General features: G+C 41.7%; 1 protein-coding gene across 1 annotated transcript; it reads right to left on the reverse strand.

Annotated features, from left to right (window-relative positions):
- Positions 1-9,649: 9,649 nt before the first annotated feature.
- On the reverse strand, positions 9,650-18,916 carry tut1 (terminal uridylyl transferase 1, U6 snRNA-specific). The gene is made up of 10 exons (XM_085416034.1): positions 18,703-18,916; positions 17,648-17,838; positions 17,342-17,548; positions 17,009-17,123; positions 16,770-16,897; positions 16,458-16,684; positions 16,255-16,364; positions 15,631-15,753; positions 11,173-11,265; positions 9,650-11,091 (listed from the first exon to the last, which is right to left on the reverse strand). Exons 1-10 carry the CDS (start codon positions 18,776-18,778, stop codon positions 9,959-9,961), a joined length of 2,403 nt encoding a protein of 800 aa, XP_085272160.1. The 5' UTR covers positions 18,779-18,916; the 3' UTR covers positions 9,650-9,958.
- Positions 18,917-19,414: the final 498 nt, after the last annotated feature.

Consider the following 19,414-nt stretch of genomic DNA (forward strand, 5'->3'; position numbering starts at 1 on the left):
TGGCCGTGTGTAAATGGGGTAATTATGTCCCCCACGAAAAAAAAAAAAACTCAGACTAAACTTATGTGCCTGGGTTCCGATATTTGGCTTTTATCTGAATTCTGAAGTTTTATTGGGTTTATGGGGAAAAGACGCTGATTTTACTGTTGGATTAGCCAGTGTGTGTTCAGCACCACGAACAGCGCATCAGGGCAACAATATAGAAAAGAGCACAAACTGCTCTTTAGAAACCATAGCATGGTGTTAATAGAAGTGAGATATATAATGTTTAACATGTGAGAGAAAACATTTTAACACACATTACATATTAACTCGGTAGCCTATCACTGTTCTCACATAGTCCTGCTTTATTTCACGATTACTCAGTGAACTGTTATTTTGTTACACTGCCTCGTTCCCATAGCGGAAGACTTTCTGTATTTCTTTGCATTTATGTGAATGAATTCATTCTATGATGCAGCAATGCAACTATAAATCCTGCTGCATACATTTTTAGTTCCCTTCACTTTCTTTCTTGGTTAAGAAAGAAAATTCTTTAACATCAAACCAGAGTTCCCCCCTACTCTCTCTCTCTTTTTTTAAATAGCATGTTTAAAAAAATCAAAATCAATAACACCACAAATCTCATAAATATCAAAGCTTTCTAAATCCTGGCATATTATTGTTAATTTGCGGACATTGTTGTCTATTTCCCAAAATAATTTTTGAGCTGAGCACAAGATCTTTAGTAACTGATTCTGTCAGTATCAGAAAGTTTATATCAGTTGATCTTTTATTTGCTTTTATTTTTTAATAAACTTTTTTTTGGCACCTGGGAGTTTAATTTGACTAGACAAAGTAGTAATGGCATGCTTATAAGAGTTGGGAAGCCAAACTTCAAATTTAAAAAAAAAAAAGATTTGTGGAAATTTCTGCTTTACTTTAAGAAAAGAGACTTCTAGAATTGTCCTAACTTGTGTAATTATTAGTCTGAAAATGCTTAGCTTGCTTTGAATAATCACCGCAGCATGCATTATTCAAATGGCCATAAAACCTTTGTTAGGGTAGGGGTCATAGGCCACACATGAGTGTTTGGGCCATTGCACTCACGTGTAAGTGGCAGCAGTGTGCTTCATTTTCAGTGAATGCTTGAATTAAATGATTTAATGAGGTGTTGGAGAACCAACCAAACATCGAAAATAATAACATAACCTTCGTGATGCATGGATGTCATGTCACTCTGTCCGAAACACTGTGTTTACAAGATACCTTTCAGGTACTGAGTGCTGAGGCTGACTGTTAAACGCTCACGTGTGTGACCCGTGAAGCAGCTCCAGCGTATCTTGGATCTTCACAATTCGCTGTTCACTTCATGATGCCTGAAGGCATCCTGCAGTGCCTTTGTTGAGGTTTGTGTGCAAGCTGCACAAGATGGAGGTGTGCAGATGGTAAATGTTTTTTGTTTCTCTGCATTTTTTCACTTTTGAATTGTTGTGTATGAATTAAGCTGTAGGGGATACTTGCAACTCCTTGTTGATTTTGCAACCCAAAGGTTAGCTTGAAATTCACAAAGTCAGCAAACAATCATAAATCTGTTTGGTTTTTTCATGCATTTTGCCCGAATCTTATTATATGATATTAGTTAGGATTAAACACGGGGATAAACATGACACAGATGTGCAATGCCACATAGATATTACGTTAGGTAATTCTCCAGAGAATGCTTTCAAATCATCCTCAGAATGCAAGAAAAGCAAAACTACAGCACAACTACAATACATACATCAAAAAGTCAACATTTGCAGTAACATTTTAAAGGCTCTTGTGAGATAATACATGAATCAGAGATGCTGTCATCATAGAGTAGAACATAAGAGCATGTTTGTCCTACTCGGCTCCCGAGGGAAGTCATGAAAACTCTTCTCTCCTGTGTTTTATAGAGTTGTAAAAAACAAAGGTTTTTCCTTTGTCTGTCCCTAAGCCCTTGTCAAAAAAACAAGTTGACGCAGGCATAAATTCCACCTGACAGCCTCTGCAAAGCTTTGGACAATAAACAAGAAATTAAAGTGGATGTTCCCCTGCCATAAAGGTTGTAAGTGGATTGTGGTATTGCCCGTTGATTGCGCTGACCATTTCTAAGCAATTATTGTACAATAATTCAAACCGATAGCGAGGGGCAATTGTGTTTTATACAACCAACGATGCTGAAATTGACGCAAAATAGCAAAAATGGAATTTAAATTGGTAAATCTTAGCTTTTAACAACCCGACGGGCTTGGATAGGCTGCTTAAATTACACTGATCAAATAATAAATAAGTAGTCTACTATTCAAGATGACCGATATTTGTCCTGTTCATTGTAAGCACCCATTTCCCCAAGATAACAGTGGCTATCCTATTATTTCTACTCCAGTGGTTAACCTCTTTGCACTCTCTCAAAAGCCCATAAAAGTCAATGGCAAGAAACAACAATATGCATAAGGCAAACTCATTAGCTTGGTGCAATGTTTGTCAGTAAACACCAAGAATGTAACAGGCCCCTGATAAGAGAAAGGGCAGACAGTGAAGTTTTCACAGTCGAATAAGCCCCAGCTAATGCACTTCTGAAGAGCAGTTTGGGCTCCTGCATAGAGGTGAAGTGTTTGGATTGCCATCAAGGCCAAGATAATAGCACCTGCAGGGGTGCCACTGATTTCAAAAAACTTTTTCTCTCTTGTCTTGTTCAGTTTTACCAACTTTTCTTTAGTGATATTGGTGCCGCTGATGTGTGTTACAGCATTAGGTATTACATTTAAAATGAAAGACTTCTTTAGCTTAGCAAAACTTAAGCAAATCTACTTACTGTAGGCATTTACCTGCATTCTCCAAACGTAGCCCTAAAAGCTTTTCTCCTGTAAGTCTGTCTTTACTTTAGATAGTAAACCCACCTCCATTTCCATTTGCATTACACAAGCTAGTTCCCAGTCCAAATAAGAACACACACACACATACATGCAGGGAGTCCATTGTGGTGTAAGAGCAATCTGCCTGGAGAATGTCTGACTCCTTCCTGCCTTTGCAGACAGTAAGGGGGAAATGATTAGGCCCTTTTTATTTTGCCTTATCTCCCGAACGGGGTAGCAGCTAATATGAGCAGAGTGCTTTTCAGACAGCCAGGTCTGTTTGCACACCTCGGGAGACAAAACGGGGCTGCCCACCAGCAAAGGGCAATAATTCAAGAGCACATAAGTGGCTCGAAAGGGGTCTATGAGGGGCGCTGTAGATGGGAGGCCAAACATAACACACATTTCTCTTTCACGGTACATACTTACTGTCTGTCTGTCGATGACACATGTGCACACACACATAAAATGAGCTTCTTCGCCACAGCAGGGTCAAATAACAGGTGCACAAGTCAGGGCTTCACATTTTCTCATTTGGTTTCCAAACCAGTGATACCTCGTATTATTTCCTTTCTCCCCTCCAGGGGCTTTCTCCGCCAGCTGCAGCATTCATCGTGACCATTTGTCTGTTTTGGGAAGCAGAGCTGACGCATTACATCAATATCCCGCCAACGGATACGTGTATGAACGAGCTGGCAGCGGCAGTCAGATGGGCGATGACACACAGGTTAGACAGCTCAAGTGGGGCTGATGATTTAATTCGGTGAATGTCCTCAAATATATTACAAATTAAGGAAGCCATTGTGTTATTTAGGTGCCCAACCTGTCCCCTGAAAATCTGTCACGCTCTATAATGTGAGGTGTAAGAAAAAAGGAGATCATACTAGATGTGATTGCAAAGCAGCTCATGGAGATATTTGATATTTCCTGTAAGCTGTGGGGATTTTGAATCTGTGGGGGATTGATTTGGGATATCTTCACGATGGACTTGGCAATTACTCAAAACATGGGAGAATCTAAATGAAGAATGCGCCCTGGAGCCTAACAGGCACGGTGCACACCTACCAAAGTCAATTCTTTTAGTAATTACACCAAATGAGTTTCATGGAACTAGTTGGTCATCAATAACTAATCAAGCAACAAAGAGACTCATTGTTGTCTATGAATGCACGTGTTGTGTGTCCATTTTTAATTCACAAAGGTTACATGTGCTCCTTGGATGCCTTAAAAGGCCTTTAATTAATGCAAACTGTTATCATGATTACTGTTATTGAGCTGTTTCTTAAAGGGGACCCGTGCTCATTTCCTGCTACTGCCAGAGCTGCCTGCCTGAGATGACTGTATTAAGAATATCCCCTCTCACTGATCATCATATTCGCCTCAGCTATTTTTCTCAAGTTCCATTTCCCATTATAAGAAATTCTAATGCAAAGTCTCGGTTAAATGGCCGGACAAGAGTGCAGACATTTCAGTTAATGTATGACTTGCTTAAGTGCGAAATAAGGCGTGCATAATACGAGTCAAATTATATAAGGGCGTCGCAAAGTGGCTCAGAGTAGGTTTACTTGAATGAAGGACCATTTTTTGAACATAAACTAACCAAGACACAAACATCCAAGCAGGTGGATGCCAGGTGGAGAGGAAGAGACTGAGCAGTTCATCTGGGCCAGCTTTTAAAGCCTGGAAGGCCCAGGTGAGCTGCATTACTGGTGACCCACTCATGTCAGCCAATTATCAGTAAGCGTAGGCCAGGACTTCCTTGAGGTAGTGGGAGGGGTGACACGATGAGTTACTCTACAGGTGACTGGATTCTTAGACAGGGTTAAAGACAGACTTTAGCTAGGAGTGATAAAAAAAATTAAAATGTGCAGTTTTAACATTTATTTGGTGAGTTGTGCTCTTAATAAATGTTGTAAAGTAGCCAAAGATAACATTTCCAGACCTCCAAATCTCACTGATAAAGAGGATGGTGTAGCTCAGATGGGAAGTCAAGAAAACTATTCAGTGCCCCGAAATTCATGGTTGCCAGTAATGAAAATATCTCTATATCCATCCCGTATTCTTGATTTGAGATGGTTCCTAACAAGATCTCTGGACTCTTTCATAATAATGTATCTCAACAACTGCACTGACTTCATTTAATTCAATATGGTGATGATAGTCTCCAAGTAAGCTTTTAATCTACAGTGGGAGAACCACCCATCCCACATCCTTCATCAAATCCCTGCTACTGTTCTTATTATTCTTTAACCCTTAACCTCCTGAGATCCAGGTACTTGTCTGGGATGAATTTTTAATTTCTCCTGCTGGAATTAGTTGGACCTGATAAAAACAAAAACTAACAATCATGTTTGATATAAATAGTGTAGAAAAGCCGAAATGTGATGCCTGTAAGTGAGTTTGTCCAGTTTGGCTTTCAATTAAGCATTCCTGGTGCTAAATCAGCTGCTGCAGGACACTTTGAGCTATTCTGTTACAGAGTTGGCGTTCTGTGTCAATGACATGATGATAACTAGTTGCCGTGGTGCTCAAATGTGACTCCAATGCAAATGCAAATAAGGAAATTGGATTTATTGACTTTGGGCTCCATTCCCAAAGTAACAGCTAACATGTATGCCTATGTGAATCAGTTAATAATGTGGATAATATATCTTAAATAGGATTTGTATGACCCAAAAGGTGCACATATGGAGTGTGTCATGTATACAGTGAGTCACTATGAAAACCTCACTTTTGCAAGGAACACAATGCACGCAATCTCGTGCACTTTTGTGCATTGGCAGTATCTTTACAGACGTGTAATGTAACAAAAAGAAATATATTATATAAACTTTTGAGCTGCGTCAGTCCTCGCTTGTTGCGTTGCCAATTTGAAGGAAAGGTTTTTACAACAGATTGCCTTCCTCGGTGAATGGAAACTTGAGGCAAATGGCTTGTATGAGTGTGGCCACAACTAGTAATGTTTTTTTTCTTGACTCTGACCAGCAGCAAATACCCTGGCAGTTTTGCAATCAATCACTTTAAATCTCAGGCTTTAAAGTGTGTGTGCGTGCACGTGTGTGTGTGAGTCTTTGTTTACCAGCAGAGCCTTTGAAAACAAGCGGTGATATTGGAATAGCCTGGAGAGCCGGTGAAAGATAGCGCCATCAAGAATAAACCACAGACAACAACAGTAATTGTTTCAGCTTAAAAAACAAAAAAACAAAGACACAAAGAAACTTGAAAATAAATCTACAAAGACATCCATCTATTTTCTTAACCACTTACCGACTACAGCATCAGAGGGTTTGGAGCCTACGTCTGACTTTGGGAATAAAGGGTAGGGTATTTTGGGGTTTTTTTTGTTGTTGTTGTTTTTAAAGTACTGGGTATGAATTCTGGAATTATGTCAATCATCACAGTTGATTTTGTGACCACTGATCATAAAATCGAATCATGCTTGAGTCCCATGTGACCATTTGTGTCAAATTTAAGGAAATTTCCCTAAGGACTTCAAACGGCGTCTCCTTGACGATGACGGGACAAATGGATGGAAAATTCCTCTCGCTGGCTGTCACAAAGGCATAGCGAGGCAAAGAGGTGGCCACCTCTGGATTTGCCCTTGCACAACATTGAGGAGCTAAACAATGCAGAGGCAGCTCTTCAATCACAAGAGGCAAATAAGGCAATAAGTATATAAAGGTTATGTACACTTTGTAACTATAAAGTGTAATAGCTGTCAGATGTGATTTAAATACATAACGACAGCATTTTGATTATACACACAAGCACTTGCATACACATTTAAGACATGAGACACGCTAATTCCATCTCTTAAAATGTGTCTATAGGTGAGACGCTTTGTCTTGATTGGTTGGAGGGACCACACTGGAGGTGCGAGTCCGCCGTGTAATGGCTTATGCCATTACAAACGAGCTGGCCTCGGTACTCAACTGAGCAGGGGAAAAAACCAAGGACAAACCAAGGTCATTTAAAGATACAGCGCTGTGCAGATGCATATTTGGTAAGTTTTACCGTTTATTGTAGTTTTATGAGCCTAAAGTGAACAATAAAGGGATCAATTGATGTGCTGGGTGTGTTTCACATTTCCTATGTCCGGTTTTTGCTATATTACTTTGTCTTTCTTAATAACAAGACTTTCATGTCCGGTTAATCTGGAGATGGAGTCTTTGCAAAGATCCATCTCCAGATTAACCGGGTTAGGGTTAGGTCTTCAGCTTGTTTAGTCCTCGGGTTGTACAGTTTGTACAGCCCGAGGACCCCATGTTTATTTTGTTTTAAAGGATACACGGCACACCAGGCTAAGACTCACTTTTTCCACTCATAGCTCTTACGAGTACTGGCGGCAGTCATAAATATTGTAAAAACATAAATTGCGCCCTGATGATGGCGCAGTTTATGTTTAATGGCAATTAAAGCTCTGGTCATGCATTTGTGTGCTGAATTTAATGGCAGCCCTTCCAGTTGTTGGTTCACCATCTCACCAAAGGACTCCAGGTATTCTCGAGCTCTTTTTCAGTCCAGTCCTTGCCCCTGACCATTTTCAGAGGAATATTTGTTTGTTTGTTGTTAGGCCACTTAGCAACACTGATGATTCAAGCAGAAAAAAGGCAAGAACCGATGCTGTGATTACACATAACAGACAACTTAGCAAATAACCAATTTTAACTCGTATTTGTAGGCACTTTATTCCTACCAGCCTGTCATAAAAACACACGTCTTTAGTCAAATCTATGACAAATCCCAAAGATAGTTTACCTGACATGAAATAGTATTTTTGTTCCAGCAAGGTGATTCCAAAAGAGCTGTTAACATGAAAGTTGATATATATAAAAACTAACTGCAACAGATGACGAGTATGTGAAAGTCATATCCTTTGGAATTAGAAAAACATCAGCAAAGACCTGTCACAGAACCTGCCTGAGCCTTAACATTACTGAAGCAGTGAGAACAAAAGGCAGCCAACATCCAAAGAAGAGCTTTGAAAGTCCTTCAAGACATCTGGAGAACTAATCCTGAAGACGATTTTTAAAAAATATGACAAGAAGTAAGAGTGTTCAGGATGCATTGAAGAATAAAGGTGGTAACACCAAATGTTAACTTTTGACCTCATTACAATTACTGTTTTTTCTTTATTTACTCAGAAATAGGGCTGCCACAAACGATTATTTTGATAGTCGACTAGTCACCGATTATTTTTGCGATTAGTCGACTAATCAGATCATCATCCATTGGACGTACAGCGTACAGCTTATTGCACCAGCAGCATCTGGTCTTACATAACTATCATTAGCTTACAGCTTGAAGTGTTTGTGCTAACTAAAAATAAAGACAAGATGGTAGTTTATTAATTTTAAATGAAATTGTTTCGGTGAAGTTTAATAAACTCCTTGCTTTCTAAAATATAACAGGACACCGGAGTATATTCTCCAGCGTCTCACACTTCTGATAATCAGCTGTCTGCTTGACAGTTTTAGCTGTGCAAAAACTATAACTTTAATCTCAGCCAAGCCGATTTACTCAGGAACAAATAAAATACTAAAGAAAGCCAAACAATAACATTTTTAAGTTATCTAAGTGACTTATATATATGTTTAACCTGACTAGCGAAAGACGGCGGTGGGTTTGAAAACGATTTGCCGGGAGTCCGGTGTTCTCACGGCTCTAGTTAGCCTTGCCCCCGCCTAGCTAACGAGCTAGTGGGTAACAGACGTCTCCGAAAACGTCGGAGCGCTTTTGAAAATATGTGGTGTCTTGATAAACTGAGCAGATATTTGAGGTTTACACAGCTACATTCTCGCCTGAAAATATGTTAAACGTTTATTTTGTGACCAAGAAAGAATAATAAGAGTAAAGTTAAAACTAACTAGCTGCCGCCATTGTTGACAACTGCGCTGGGCTGCGCTATGAATTCTGGGACACAGCTTCTTCTTCTTCGGGGTTTAACGGCAGCTGGCATCCTTGTACATGCAGTGCTGCCATCTTCTGTTTCAGTCCGTTATTACACTCTTAAATCCTGCTACTCATTCCTGCGTCCTTTGTGATCTTACAAAGCTTCAAACGATGCGTCGACTATTAAATTAGTCGTCGACGATTTTAATAGTCGACATAATCGTGACTAGTCGACTAATCGTGGCAGCCCTACTCAGAAACACAGATGTTTGCACATTTTAATAAGTCAATTTCCATTATTTTGCTTACAAAATGTAAAGGAAGGAGGGGAGGATTGTGAAATATGGGCCAAAAATCAAACCAAAACTGCACATTACCACAAGTTTCCTTTTTTAAAATAGCAGTCAGACCCAAAATACACTGTGAATCGTGAGGGATCACAAATATCCTAACCGGCTGGGTCATACGTTACAGTTTCCTCTGTAATAATGTGGCAACAATAAACATCCTGTCATTAATGTGAACCAGCGTCAGATTAACATGTACTATCTCATCTCAACACTCTTTATCATCACAGCTATCTCCATAGGCCTATCTCACAAGCAGACCATCTGTATTTCCCTATAAAAGTGAGATGAATGATGTTAATCAGCACATGGGAGCTCTGTGCATCCCTCAGCTCCACCTTGTCCTGCTGTAATAAAGAAGACTGCCTGCCTGAATAATTACTCTCATCTGTCTAAGTCATATGAGCACAGAGCCGACGAGGGAAACAGAAAAAAAGAAAGCTTCGCCCAACGGCTTCTTTCTGGAAAACCGTGAAACAAACAACTCTATTTTTGCAAATTTGTTACACTTTACAACTCTTTATGTAAAAGAAAGTGTTGAGAGGAAGAGTTTTTACAAAAGGACTTTATTCAGCTGAAAACAAGATGTGGAGCTGTTAAACCAAACAGAATGACTTTAAAAATAAGACAGTAAAACTAAGTCACGTTAAACTTAAAAATGGGCCAATCAGAACCTCAAATGTGAAATATTCAAGAACTCAGAAGTACAAACGTACAGTATGAATGAAAACCATTAAAAACATATAATAGACAGCTGTTTGTCCCTTTTTTTAATGATTCATTTACACAGCATTTACTGCATCTTTTTTTCATAACTAATACAAAAAAAATCTTTCATTTAGGGAAACATATTGCCTTTTAAGCACTAGCCTCTTCTTTTTCTAACAATGTCTCTACCATCTTGGGTAAGAAAGCTTCCAGGAAATGAAAGAAGTCTTGAAACACTCCTGTCTTGTCGCTGCTCGGCTCTAACTTGAGCACTGCCCTTGTGCTTTCTGTTCCTCCCAGCATCTGGGGCTGAACATTAAACTCCAGGGGTTCCTTGAGCTCTGGCTCTTTTTCAATGATGAAAGCCGTAACCTGGGACTCCAGCTCCACACAGCTGCCCTCTGGCCTCGAGTCAGCATCTTTGATCAGCTCCCGTTTCACTTTCCTCCTGCCCGCCCACACTACGTGTTTTTGCATGCACATCCATGCCAGGAGCTCAGGCTTCCCTCGTCTCGCCATTCTTGGCTTTTTGCCTTGCGGCGACACCGAAGCATCACTGCCAGAAGACAGCGGCCTCTTGCCACCGATAACAACTGTACCCAGAGGGCTGGCTTCGATTTGGGCTTCAGCACCGTCAAAGCTGTCACTGAGTGACGATGTGACAGAAGCTTGTGTAGTTTCCATTTCCTCAGCAGAAATGGACGAGTCCTCGCCAAATACAGCATCTTTAGAGGGAGCGAGGTGACACTTGAGAATGTTTTTCAGTACTTCCTCCACAGCAGAGCAAACTCTCTGAAACCACAGCAGCCGGAAACCGTCTCCCGCTGCGTGCAGTTCGTCGCGCAGTCGTTCTGGGAGCGAGGCCGACTTGAACGGGATACTGATGGTCAGCTGCTCTGTTTTGCACGGTGTCGCTTCCCCATGTGGGCTAAATAAGCGCACCAGGCCCCACGGTTTCCCCTTAGTAGATTTTCGCTGATACTGCAGGCTGCGGCAGTACTTCTCAGCCTCTTGGCACTCCCTCTGAAAGCTGCGCTGACACCGTTCATTCAGGTTTCCTGCTACATTGTGGGAAAGCTCAAAGGGGTCTAAGAGGTTTAGGGGGCCAAGTTTGGGACGTTGCTGATGGGCCTTGGTGGACTGGTCCTCTTGCAAAGCATCGTCCTCTTTATTCTGACTGAGGAAATCTGTGATTGGAAATGAACGGCCCTCCCTAACAGATATAACACTACTTGCAAAATCAAACTTGGCATAAAAGGAGAAGAAGGCAGCCAGCAGGGTACCTGGACAGAGAAACGATTTGTTTAGAGCGAGCAAATCTCTGACTAACACATTTCTTTCTTTACATTTTAACTTTAACTTACAGAGCTGCTGAGTGTTCTTGCTGGGGGGAACAGCAATTGGCTGACTGGGGAAGGTGCAGTTCCAGCCTTCAATCACACACTCTTCCTCCTCACCTGCAATCAAGTTAATAATTATTAACACAGGTTAAACAGTTAATACATAAGCTAAAGTCACAGTATACATTATCTAAGTTACCTTTAATAGAAACGGTCATTTTAGTCTGTCTGCAAGACAAAATATATTAAGAAGTATTTTGTTTTTTATTAAAGTTTTTCTTTAAATTAAACAGTTAATTGTAAAAGTAGGGTCAGGTAACTCTCGGTGCTCATACACTCAGATTTGTTCCTCAGTGCAAGTGATGAGAGTTGAGGGAATTCAAACTAAACAGTAGTTTAAGGAAGAAAAATGTATTTATATAGCATATTTGACACCAAAGTGCTTTACACTAAAATAAATTTGAATAAACAGACACGCATTCACAGGGTTTACATGAAAAACCAAACAGTAATCAATCATCCAAACAGAGGTCCGGCAAAGTTTCCAAAAGCATAACAGAAAAGCTGTGTCTTTATTTTAGATTTAAAAACAGCCACATATTTGTCTGAGGTCATTTGGGAGGTCATCCCATAATTTTTGGTGCAACTGCAACTTCTTTTTTTTTTTTTCTCCGCCTGTCCCATTTGGTTCTTTAGCCATCAGAATTGTTGTCTGAAGACCAACAAGGATACCCAATGGATTTACTTTGCCAAATGGATCATCGTGGCATTGCCGTATTGGTCCATTTGGTCGATCTTTGTTTTTATTATTTATTATATTTTATTTTCAGATGTTACAGACGGGACAGACATGAGTGAGAGATAGGAAAGGGAGAAAGAAAGAGGAAGGAAAGGAAAAACAGAAGGGGAGAGGGACAGTGAGAAAGGGGGGGGAGAAAAAAAATAAAAATCTCCTGGATCACCTGTTGAGAGAAGAATAGAAAACAAGCAAAAAAAGACAAAAAAACAAAAAAAACAAAGCAACATACTAAACACAACACCATCGCATTAATCTAGCTAAGTGTAAACAGCAGTAAATACTAAATATTCAATGTTGTTGTGCAGCACGCAGGACAGATGTGCTTCGAAGTAGCAGCCAAGAAAGGTGTAATTTGGGTCTACGAGCAGTGAACACCCGTGTGCATACCTGTGTGGATCAGCGCGCTTGTATTCCAAAGGTTTCTCCATGTAACGATCTGCTAGGGAGTGTGGGGGGGCCACAGCCCCGTCCTCCAGGGTGTGAAGCAGGTATGGAGGAGATCAAAACTCCAGACATCCAGAGGCCCCCAGAACACAAGAAACCATGGAAGACCAACAGAGGGGCAGCCGCGCCACTGTTCCAGTAAGAGCTGAGGAGAGTCCCAGATGAGGGCTCACTCAGCAGCCGCGGAGCAGAAGCCAGGGGGAGTTGCAGTGACGCGCCCGTGAGCTCCGCCGGCCGCCAGCTGTGCCTGAGTGACCGAGCCCCAGGCCGAGAGGCCGGGGGCACCCCACCCCCAAAGGGGCCCGAGCGAGCCCCAGGCTCCAGGCCCCGATAAGCGGCCGCCAAGGAGTGAGCCGGTGTGTACCTGGACGCCCACCCCCAGACACAAAGAACCACCAACGCACCGACACCTGAGGGAGTCCGCCACCGGCAGGGGAAGTGGTGGTAGGGGGAGATAGGCCTCCAAACCTTGGAGGGCCTGAGGTGTCCCCAGAGAGGTGGCGTCTGATACCCAACCTGACATATAGACACAGACATACAGGCACACACAGATACAAACATCCATTCCCACCCTCATGCTCTCATATGCACTCACTCCACACTCAACCAACGTGGAGACAGACATAAAGAGACGCTGTACACACGATCACACTCCCCAAGCGTACTCTACAAACCGGGTCTAGGTACCCTTGCCCCTGGAGGGGGGGAACTGCACCCAGACCCAGGTGGTGTTACCCTTTTCCCTGCGGTGGGGAGAGGCAGACCACCCCGACTCCGTAGCAGCAGGGAGGCCCCACACTCCAGACCGCAGTCGGACGGCCAACTCCACCTAGCCCTCCCGCTCCAGCAGGCCGCAGAGAATGGGGGTGGGAGAAGACTCCAAACCTCCCTCCACCCGCTCATTGTAGTGTTGATGCATGTGTGTTCTAAGGTGCATTTAAAACCCAGGAGGGCTTGGAGCTACCTGCCAAGGAGCAGCAGGTAAGCGCATAGTCCCTCCTGATAGCCCTCAATGTCTAAGTGTATTTAAAATTGAGAGGTGGGCAACGACGCCAGGGGTGAGGTGTACACCCTGATGGTAATTTGGACTCCGTGATTGTGCCCACCCCCAAGATCCTATATGTATGTGTAATGAGAGTGTGAATAATGTGAATGTCTAAGTTGTGGGATAAAATTGAGGCAGAGGCAGCCAGAAGGGGACGGGGGGGGGGGTAGCCTCCTCTGCACCCTGGTGACATACCCCTACTCCAAGGCCCTGCATGTGTGGGTGGTTGTGGTGGAGCGGGAAGAGAGAGGCAGCTGGAGATGCCTTCTCTGGAAATAAACTTCAACCACAGAGTGATTGAGAAGCAAACCTTAAAGATCTCCAGGGAGCGTATCCAACACGAGACAACAAACTGTGCCACTTTATACTGGACTCTGTAATGCACCAGAGCCAAAGCTGCCACCGCTGGAGGAACGTGACCTCGCTTTTTCGTCCTACTCAGTAATCAGCAGCTGCAGCGTTTTGGACTAATAGTAAACAGGCAAGGGATGATTGATTAACTTCAGCATATAGTTCATTACAGTAGTCCAGTTTATGTGTAACAAAGACATGCATAATCCTTTCCAGATCAGAAGGATTTTGTTTCTGAGCTCTTGATCTATTCCTTTGTCAAATTTCTCATTTTTGTCAAAGATTGTCTCAATGTTCTTAACCTGTGTTTTGGTACAAAAAGAAATCTTAAGGGGTCGTGAGCCGCTGAAGGAGCCATGAACAGTTTGACTCTCCCTAGGACAAAAACCCCCCGAACATCAAAATGGAAATATATACACGAGAATATATTTTTTCTCTTCCTGAAGCATTCTTCAGGAATCGTTCTCCAAGCTTCTTGAAGGACATATACATTGGAACTAACATTTACGAGGTGTGTTTGCTAGTCCCAAAAAATGTCTGTTAGCTACAAAAAACAAAACAAAAATAGACTGAGAAAAAGACAAGTAGTTTTTTTTTTTTACTTAAGTCAGAGGTAAAGCCGCGTGTTCAGCTTGGGGAAAGCAGATTGCTGTTTAATTACTACAGTTTGAAGAAAGAAATATAAGAACTTGAATGAGCAGAACAGATATCTAAAGCTTTGTTAGCCAAGCTGCAAAAAAGCCTTTTTCACTGAGCTGTACAAATCTAGGTATGCAGCCGTCAGGACCAGCTTTGTGATTTCCCAGAAAATCACATAAAATTAACACTGAGCAGAACTGAGTTCAGCTTATTGGTGCACCCACAAAAGCACCTCATGTGGACCCTTGGGTAAATTAACTGGCCACCTCTGACGATCACTAAATACTCACTGTTCTACCTCTACCAACCTCCGTGCATATTAATGATGATATTAACCAAAATTTTTCATTTGGATTCATCACTCCATCAGACCCATTGCCACTGGTTTTCAGCCCAGTTCTTTCTCCCTGTGCCTCCTTCTTAATAATGGCTTCTTGACAGCCACCCTTCTACTGAGACCATTTCTCATGAGGCTTCAGTGAACAGTAGGCAGATTAACTGGTCAGGTGCATCTCTCACATCCTGTGTCAGAACTTTGCTGGATTTTTTTCTTAACGACTTCAGATACTGTTCATCCGCTATAGATAGTTTTTTAGGCCTTCCACTTCTTCTTTTGCCCCCCCTTGTCCAGTCTGCTCATTTTCTAAGCAAACACTGTGCAGAGATAAACCAGGCTTTAAAATTAATATTCTGTTCATTTTTGTTCCTATTAAACAGTGTTATCTTTGGCATTTTTCATAGATTCAACTAAATAAAAAGAGAACAGATTATGTGTTTTTGTGACAGGCTGCTAGTAACAAAGTGCCTAAATTTAAAAATTGCTTAGTTGCTTGTTATGTGTAGACACAACACAGGTTCTTGCTTTGAATTAGGTGCCTTTTTCATCCTTGGATGACTCACAGCTCAGTTCTAAGTGACTTAATAAACAAAGAAACATTCCTCTGATATTTGTCAGGCACAACAACTGGATTGAAGAGGATTTAAAAAAGCAGCCAATGCCCAAGGAAGAGCTTTGAAAGACCTTAAGAAAGCCCAGAGAACTATTGCTCAAAACCACTTTAAAAATGATTAGCAAGTCTGGCTCCTTGGAAGCAAAATATAAAGAAATGAGGGGTGGCTCAAAACTTTTGCACAGTACTGTATTTAGTTGGTTAAGTATACAAAAATGTCCTTGTGTGAAGTGTAGAAGCGATGCAGCACTTACAGGCCAAGTCTTTGAGCTGATCCACTGTAGGGAGGACAGCAGGCTCACAGTTTTGCAAGAAGAAGATGATCAGCAGCGTGAGAGCGTAGTTGTTCAGAAGGGGACCGGCACCACTGGGATTACCTACACACCACAATGTGACAGCATTACTAAGAAGAAGAAACGAATCAGAACACAGCCACAAGTTTTTTTGGGGGGTTTTGTCACCCGTTTGTTTACGCACTCGGACTGACGGTGACTCACGCAGCCATAACATCATTACAGTTCACTAATAAACCCGAATAACTGTTGTGCTGCTGTGACAACTGGAATAGAAGAACCATGGCTCAAGAGTAAAGGTAATCACCAGAAAGGCAATTAGTAGTGTCAGTGAGCAACATTCATTAAGATTTTAATATGAGTCGACACTGGCAATACAAGAAAAAAAGCTGTTTGTGTCGTCTTATTTCATCATAACAAGGTAATAAAATTGGAAAATCACTCTTCTCGCATCAGTGATCTAAGAGGCAGTGAAGTTCTACTGACATCTGTTGACCAGAAAATGAAATAACCACCTAAAATACAGAGGAAACTGAAACACGGGCATCCGTTTCAATGATCTTGTTTTAAGTTGCTGCGTCTTACCGGCAAGCTGCTTCTGCTTGGCCCAGTACCGGATCGTGTACACAAGAGGCCTCAGCCTTTCATCAATCCCTGAGCACAGCTGGAGGAAGCGGGTGTTTCTTACTGCTAGTCTAGTGAGGAAAAACAGCTGTTACGCTCACAGATAAAATAAAAACAGAGCTGAAGACAGCAGATGCTGCACAATATTGCATTCGCTCACCAACCTGTTATTAATGGTGATGTCCCCCTGCAGGTTAAGCTCACGGTGATGGAATTTGACAACGGGGAGACGAGCGCTGCTGACCACGTGGACTTTATGCACGCTGGGGACGCAGCGTTTCAGGATCATCGCCACGAGGTCGAGAACCTCAGCTGGAGCGGCTGTGGACAGGTCGATATCAGACAGTATAGAGTCCTCAGACCGCCCATCGTCTGACACGCCTTCCCCTGGCTGAAGAAAGAGGGAATCTCACCAAAGGCGTCTTCTTTATCGAGCTACATGTGTGATATTATGTGACCAAATGTGCGCATCGAACCTGTTCTGTGGTTGACTTGGCATGAGCCTGGAACACCTTGGTGTGTTCTAGGTCTAAGAACAGGTCCAGGTCACATGAATGGATGCCAAACGTGTTGACAGATGAACCAAATGGGAGAATCTGGCTGTCTGCAAACCACCCAACATATGGCCACAAAAGTTAGAAAAACATTTCCTTCTGCTCTTTTCCCCTCACCAATATGCATGCAAGACCTGTGTACGGGTATTTACAAAGATCACCTGGGAAAAACTCTACAAAAATCTCCTGCATGAGTTGAACCAGCAAGCTTCGGGCATTCTTTTCATTTTCTCCCAGCTGAAATTGCTCAACAACATGCTGCATCTGGGCGTTCACCTAGAGGGGAACAAAGGGCAACACCGTAGTCCCTTTGTTAACAAACATATATGTTATAAGCTCGTCTAGTCTATTCTCAAAGCTGCATATTTTCGATTACACTAAACTTGTCTATTAGCAGAGTCGAGAGTTTCATTGCTCCACAAGCACCAAACAAGTGTATTTGTCATTTTTTAAAGACACACACATTTTAGCAAAGTTTAAAAGAGGATGCTTACAGACACCAACTGACACAAGTCGGGTTTAAGGCAGTCAAGAACTTGTTGGAGGTTCTCGGGATCGTTCTTCTTCTTGGGAATCAACTTGAAATTCTTCTTTTCCCGAGGTTTGACGCGCAGCTTCAGGCCTTTCAGCTTATGCTCAATACAGGACAGAGCTGCTTGGATGCTGTCTGTCTCGCTGAATTGCACGATGGCATACACACCCTGTGAGCGCAAAGGGATAAAGTCATGCTTTAATAGAAATGCAGTAATTTGGGGTTGCTTTAAGACTGTGCACATCTGGATCGGGTATAGTTGTCTGACCTTGTCTTTGTCAATGATGACATCTGCGACTGACCCAAACTGCTGAAAATACTCCGCTAAGTCAGTTTGGGAGATCTCAGGATTGATGCCACCAACGAACACGCTGTGGTCTTCCTGGGTCTTTCTAGTGGCGCGCACGCCACTCAGTGTCTGATGCTTCTTCCCTTTCAGATGCTGATCCAAACTTGCCGCTGCAGGACAAAAATAATGCTTCAATAAAGTTCAGGTACGGGCTCTGGAACGGGGCAGATGCATCTCTCAGGTCCTGTGCCAAGTGTTTGCTGTATTTTTATTTTATTTTATTTTTTTAACTTTGAGACATTGAACATCTGCTACAGATAAGTGGGTGTTTTTTTAAGCCTGACATTTTTTAAGGACACACTGTGCTGGTTAATAGCTTTTTAAGAATCATCTTGTTTATTATTTTGTGCCTTTTAAATTGTGTTATCTTTGGCAGTTTTCATAGACTCAACTAAAGAAATGTGAACAAAATATATATTTTTGCAGCATGCTGCTAGTAACAAAATGCCCAAATATACAATTTAAAGATGGTTTATTTTTTTATTTTTGAATGAGCCAAAGGTATGCGTTAACCGGCATAATAACCAAAAGATTACTCTGAATATGGTCAGGTAAAACGACTGGACTGTAAATGAGTGAAAAACAGTCCATGTCAAAAAAACAAAACAAAACAAACAAAACCTTGAGGCTGGAGAACTAGTGCGCAACAACACTTTACAACATGGCAAGAACGTCTGGCTGCTTGGAAGGAAACTATAATCCTTCGGATCAAGACTTTTGCAGTGTTGTAGAAAAAATTACGAATTTTCTGAGTAATGTTAAACTTTAAAGCTACGGAAAATAAAGCAGACATAACTTAGTAATGTATGTGTAATTTGCAAAGTGCGGTAACACTCATTAAACTTATGACGGAAATGACTGCAACGTTCAAACTGTAGCCGCAGTTTTATTAGTTATCTGTAAATTAAAGAAACTATTACATTCACAGCACTTCAACAGACTCGTATATGGTTGAGTTAGCTTCCGTTACTTACAGTTGGATAAATTGACGTTGCACAGGGTGCACTGAAACCCTCTCGGCGTTGTTTTTATGTCAATGTCCTCTGACATGATGTAAAGAATAAGTTATAACGACAAACGCAGGAAGCACAAAAATCGCTAGCCAAGTTTGAGGCCAACAACCTTCCACGCGCCTCAAATCTCCCTCCAGCGTCGACTCCGCGTTTGCTTTCAGTCCGTCACCAAACTCCGTCCGGGTTGCTCCCATGTTTTTAATCATACAGTTCCTCTTAGCTTTTGAACTAGAGCACTCACTGTAGCAGGCATAGTCTATGGAAGTTTATTTATAAAGGGGTGGCATTGAGGCCATAGAGAAACGCTAACATTAATTAAAAAAAAAGAAAGAAATATTTTAAAATTTGTCCAATTTCACTTGAGGTCTCTAAAGTAGAATTATAAAATGCATCATTTTAAAGCCAATTTATTTCAGCTTGAAACCTTTAAGCCTTTCACTTAAGGTGAACTGTAAACCTACTGCAGAATAGAGCTTAAATTACAACCTCTGAGGTAGTTACAGCAGAGGTCTCAGGACACATTTAATTAAAACATTGTCACAAAGCCCACTATGATAACAGGCTAAACATACTATTATTTTCTTTATCACTAATTCTATTACACTAATAACTATTTGAGTTATAAACTGTGTTTACTTCTAACCTGATCATCTATTTACCAGCTGAACCCAAT

Source organism: Rhamphochromis longiceps, linkage group LG8 (genome assembly GCF_057381845.1).
Source record: "Rhamphochromis longiceps isolate RC_006_pf linkage group LG8, R_longiceps_female_GT1.1, whole genome shotgun sequence".
Lineage (NCBI taxonomy): Eukaryota > Metazoa > Chordata > Actinopteri > Cichliformes > Cichlidae > Rhamphochromis > Rhamphochromis longiceps.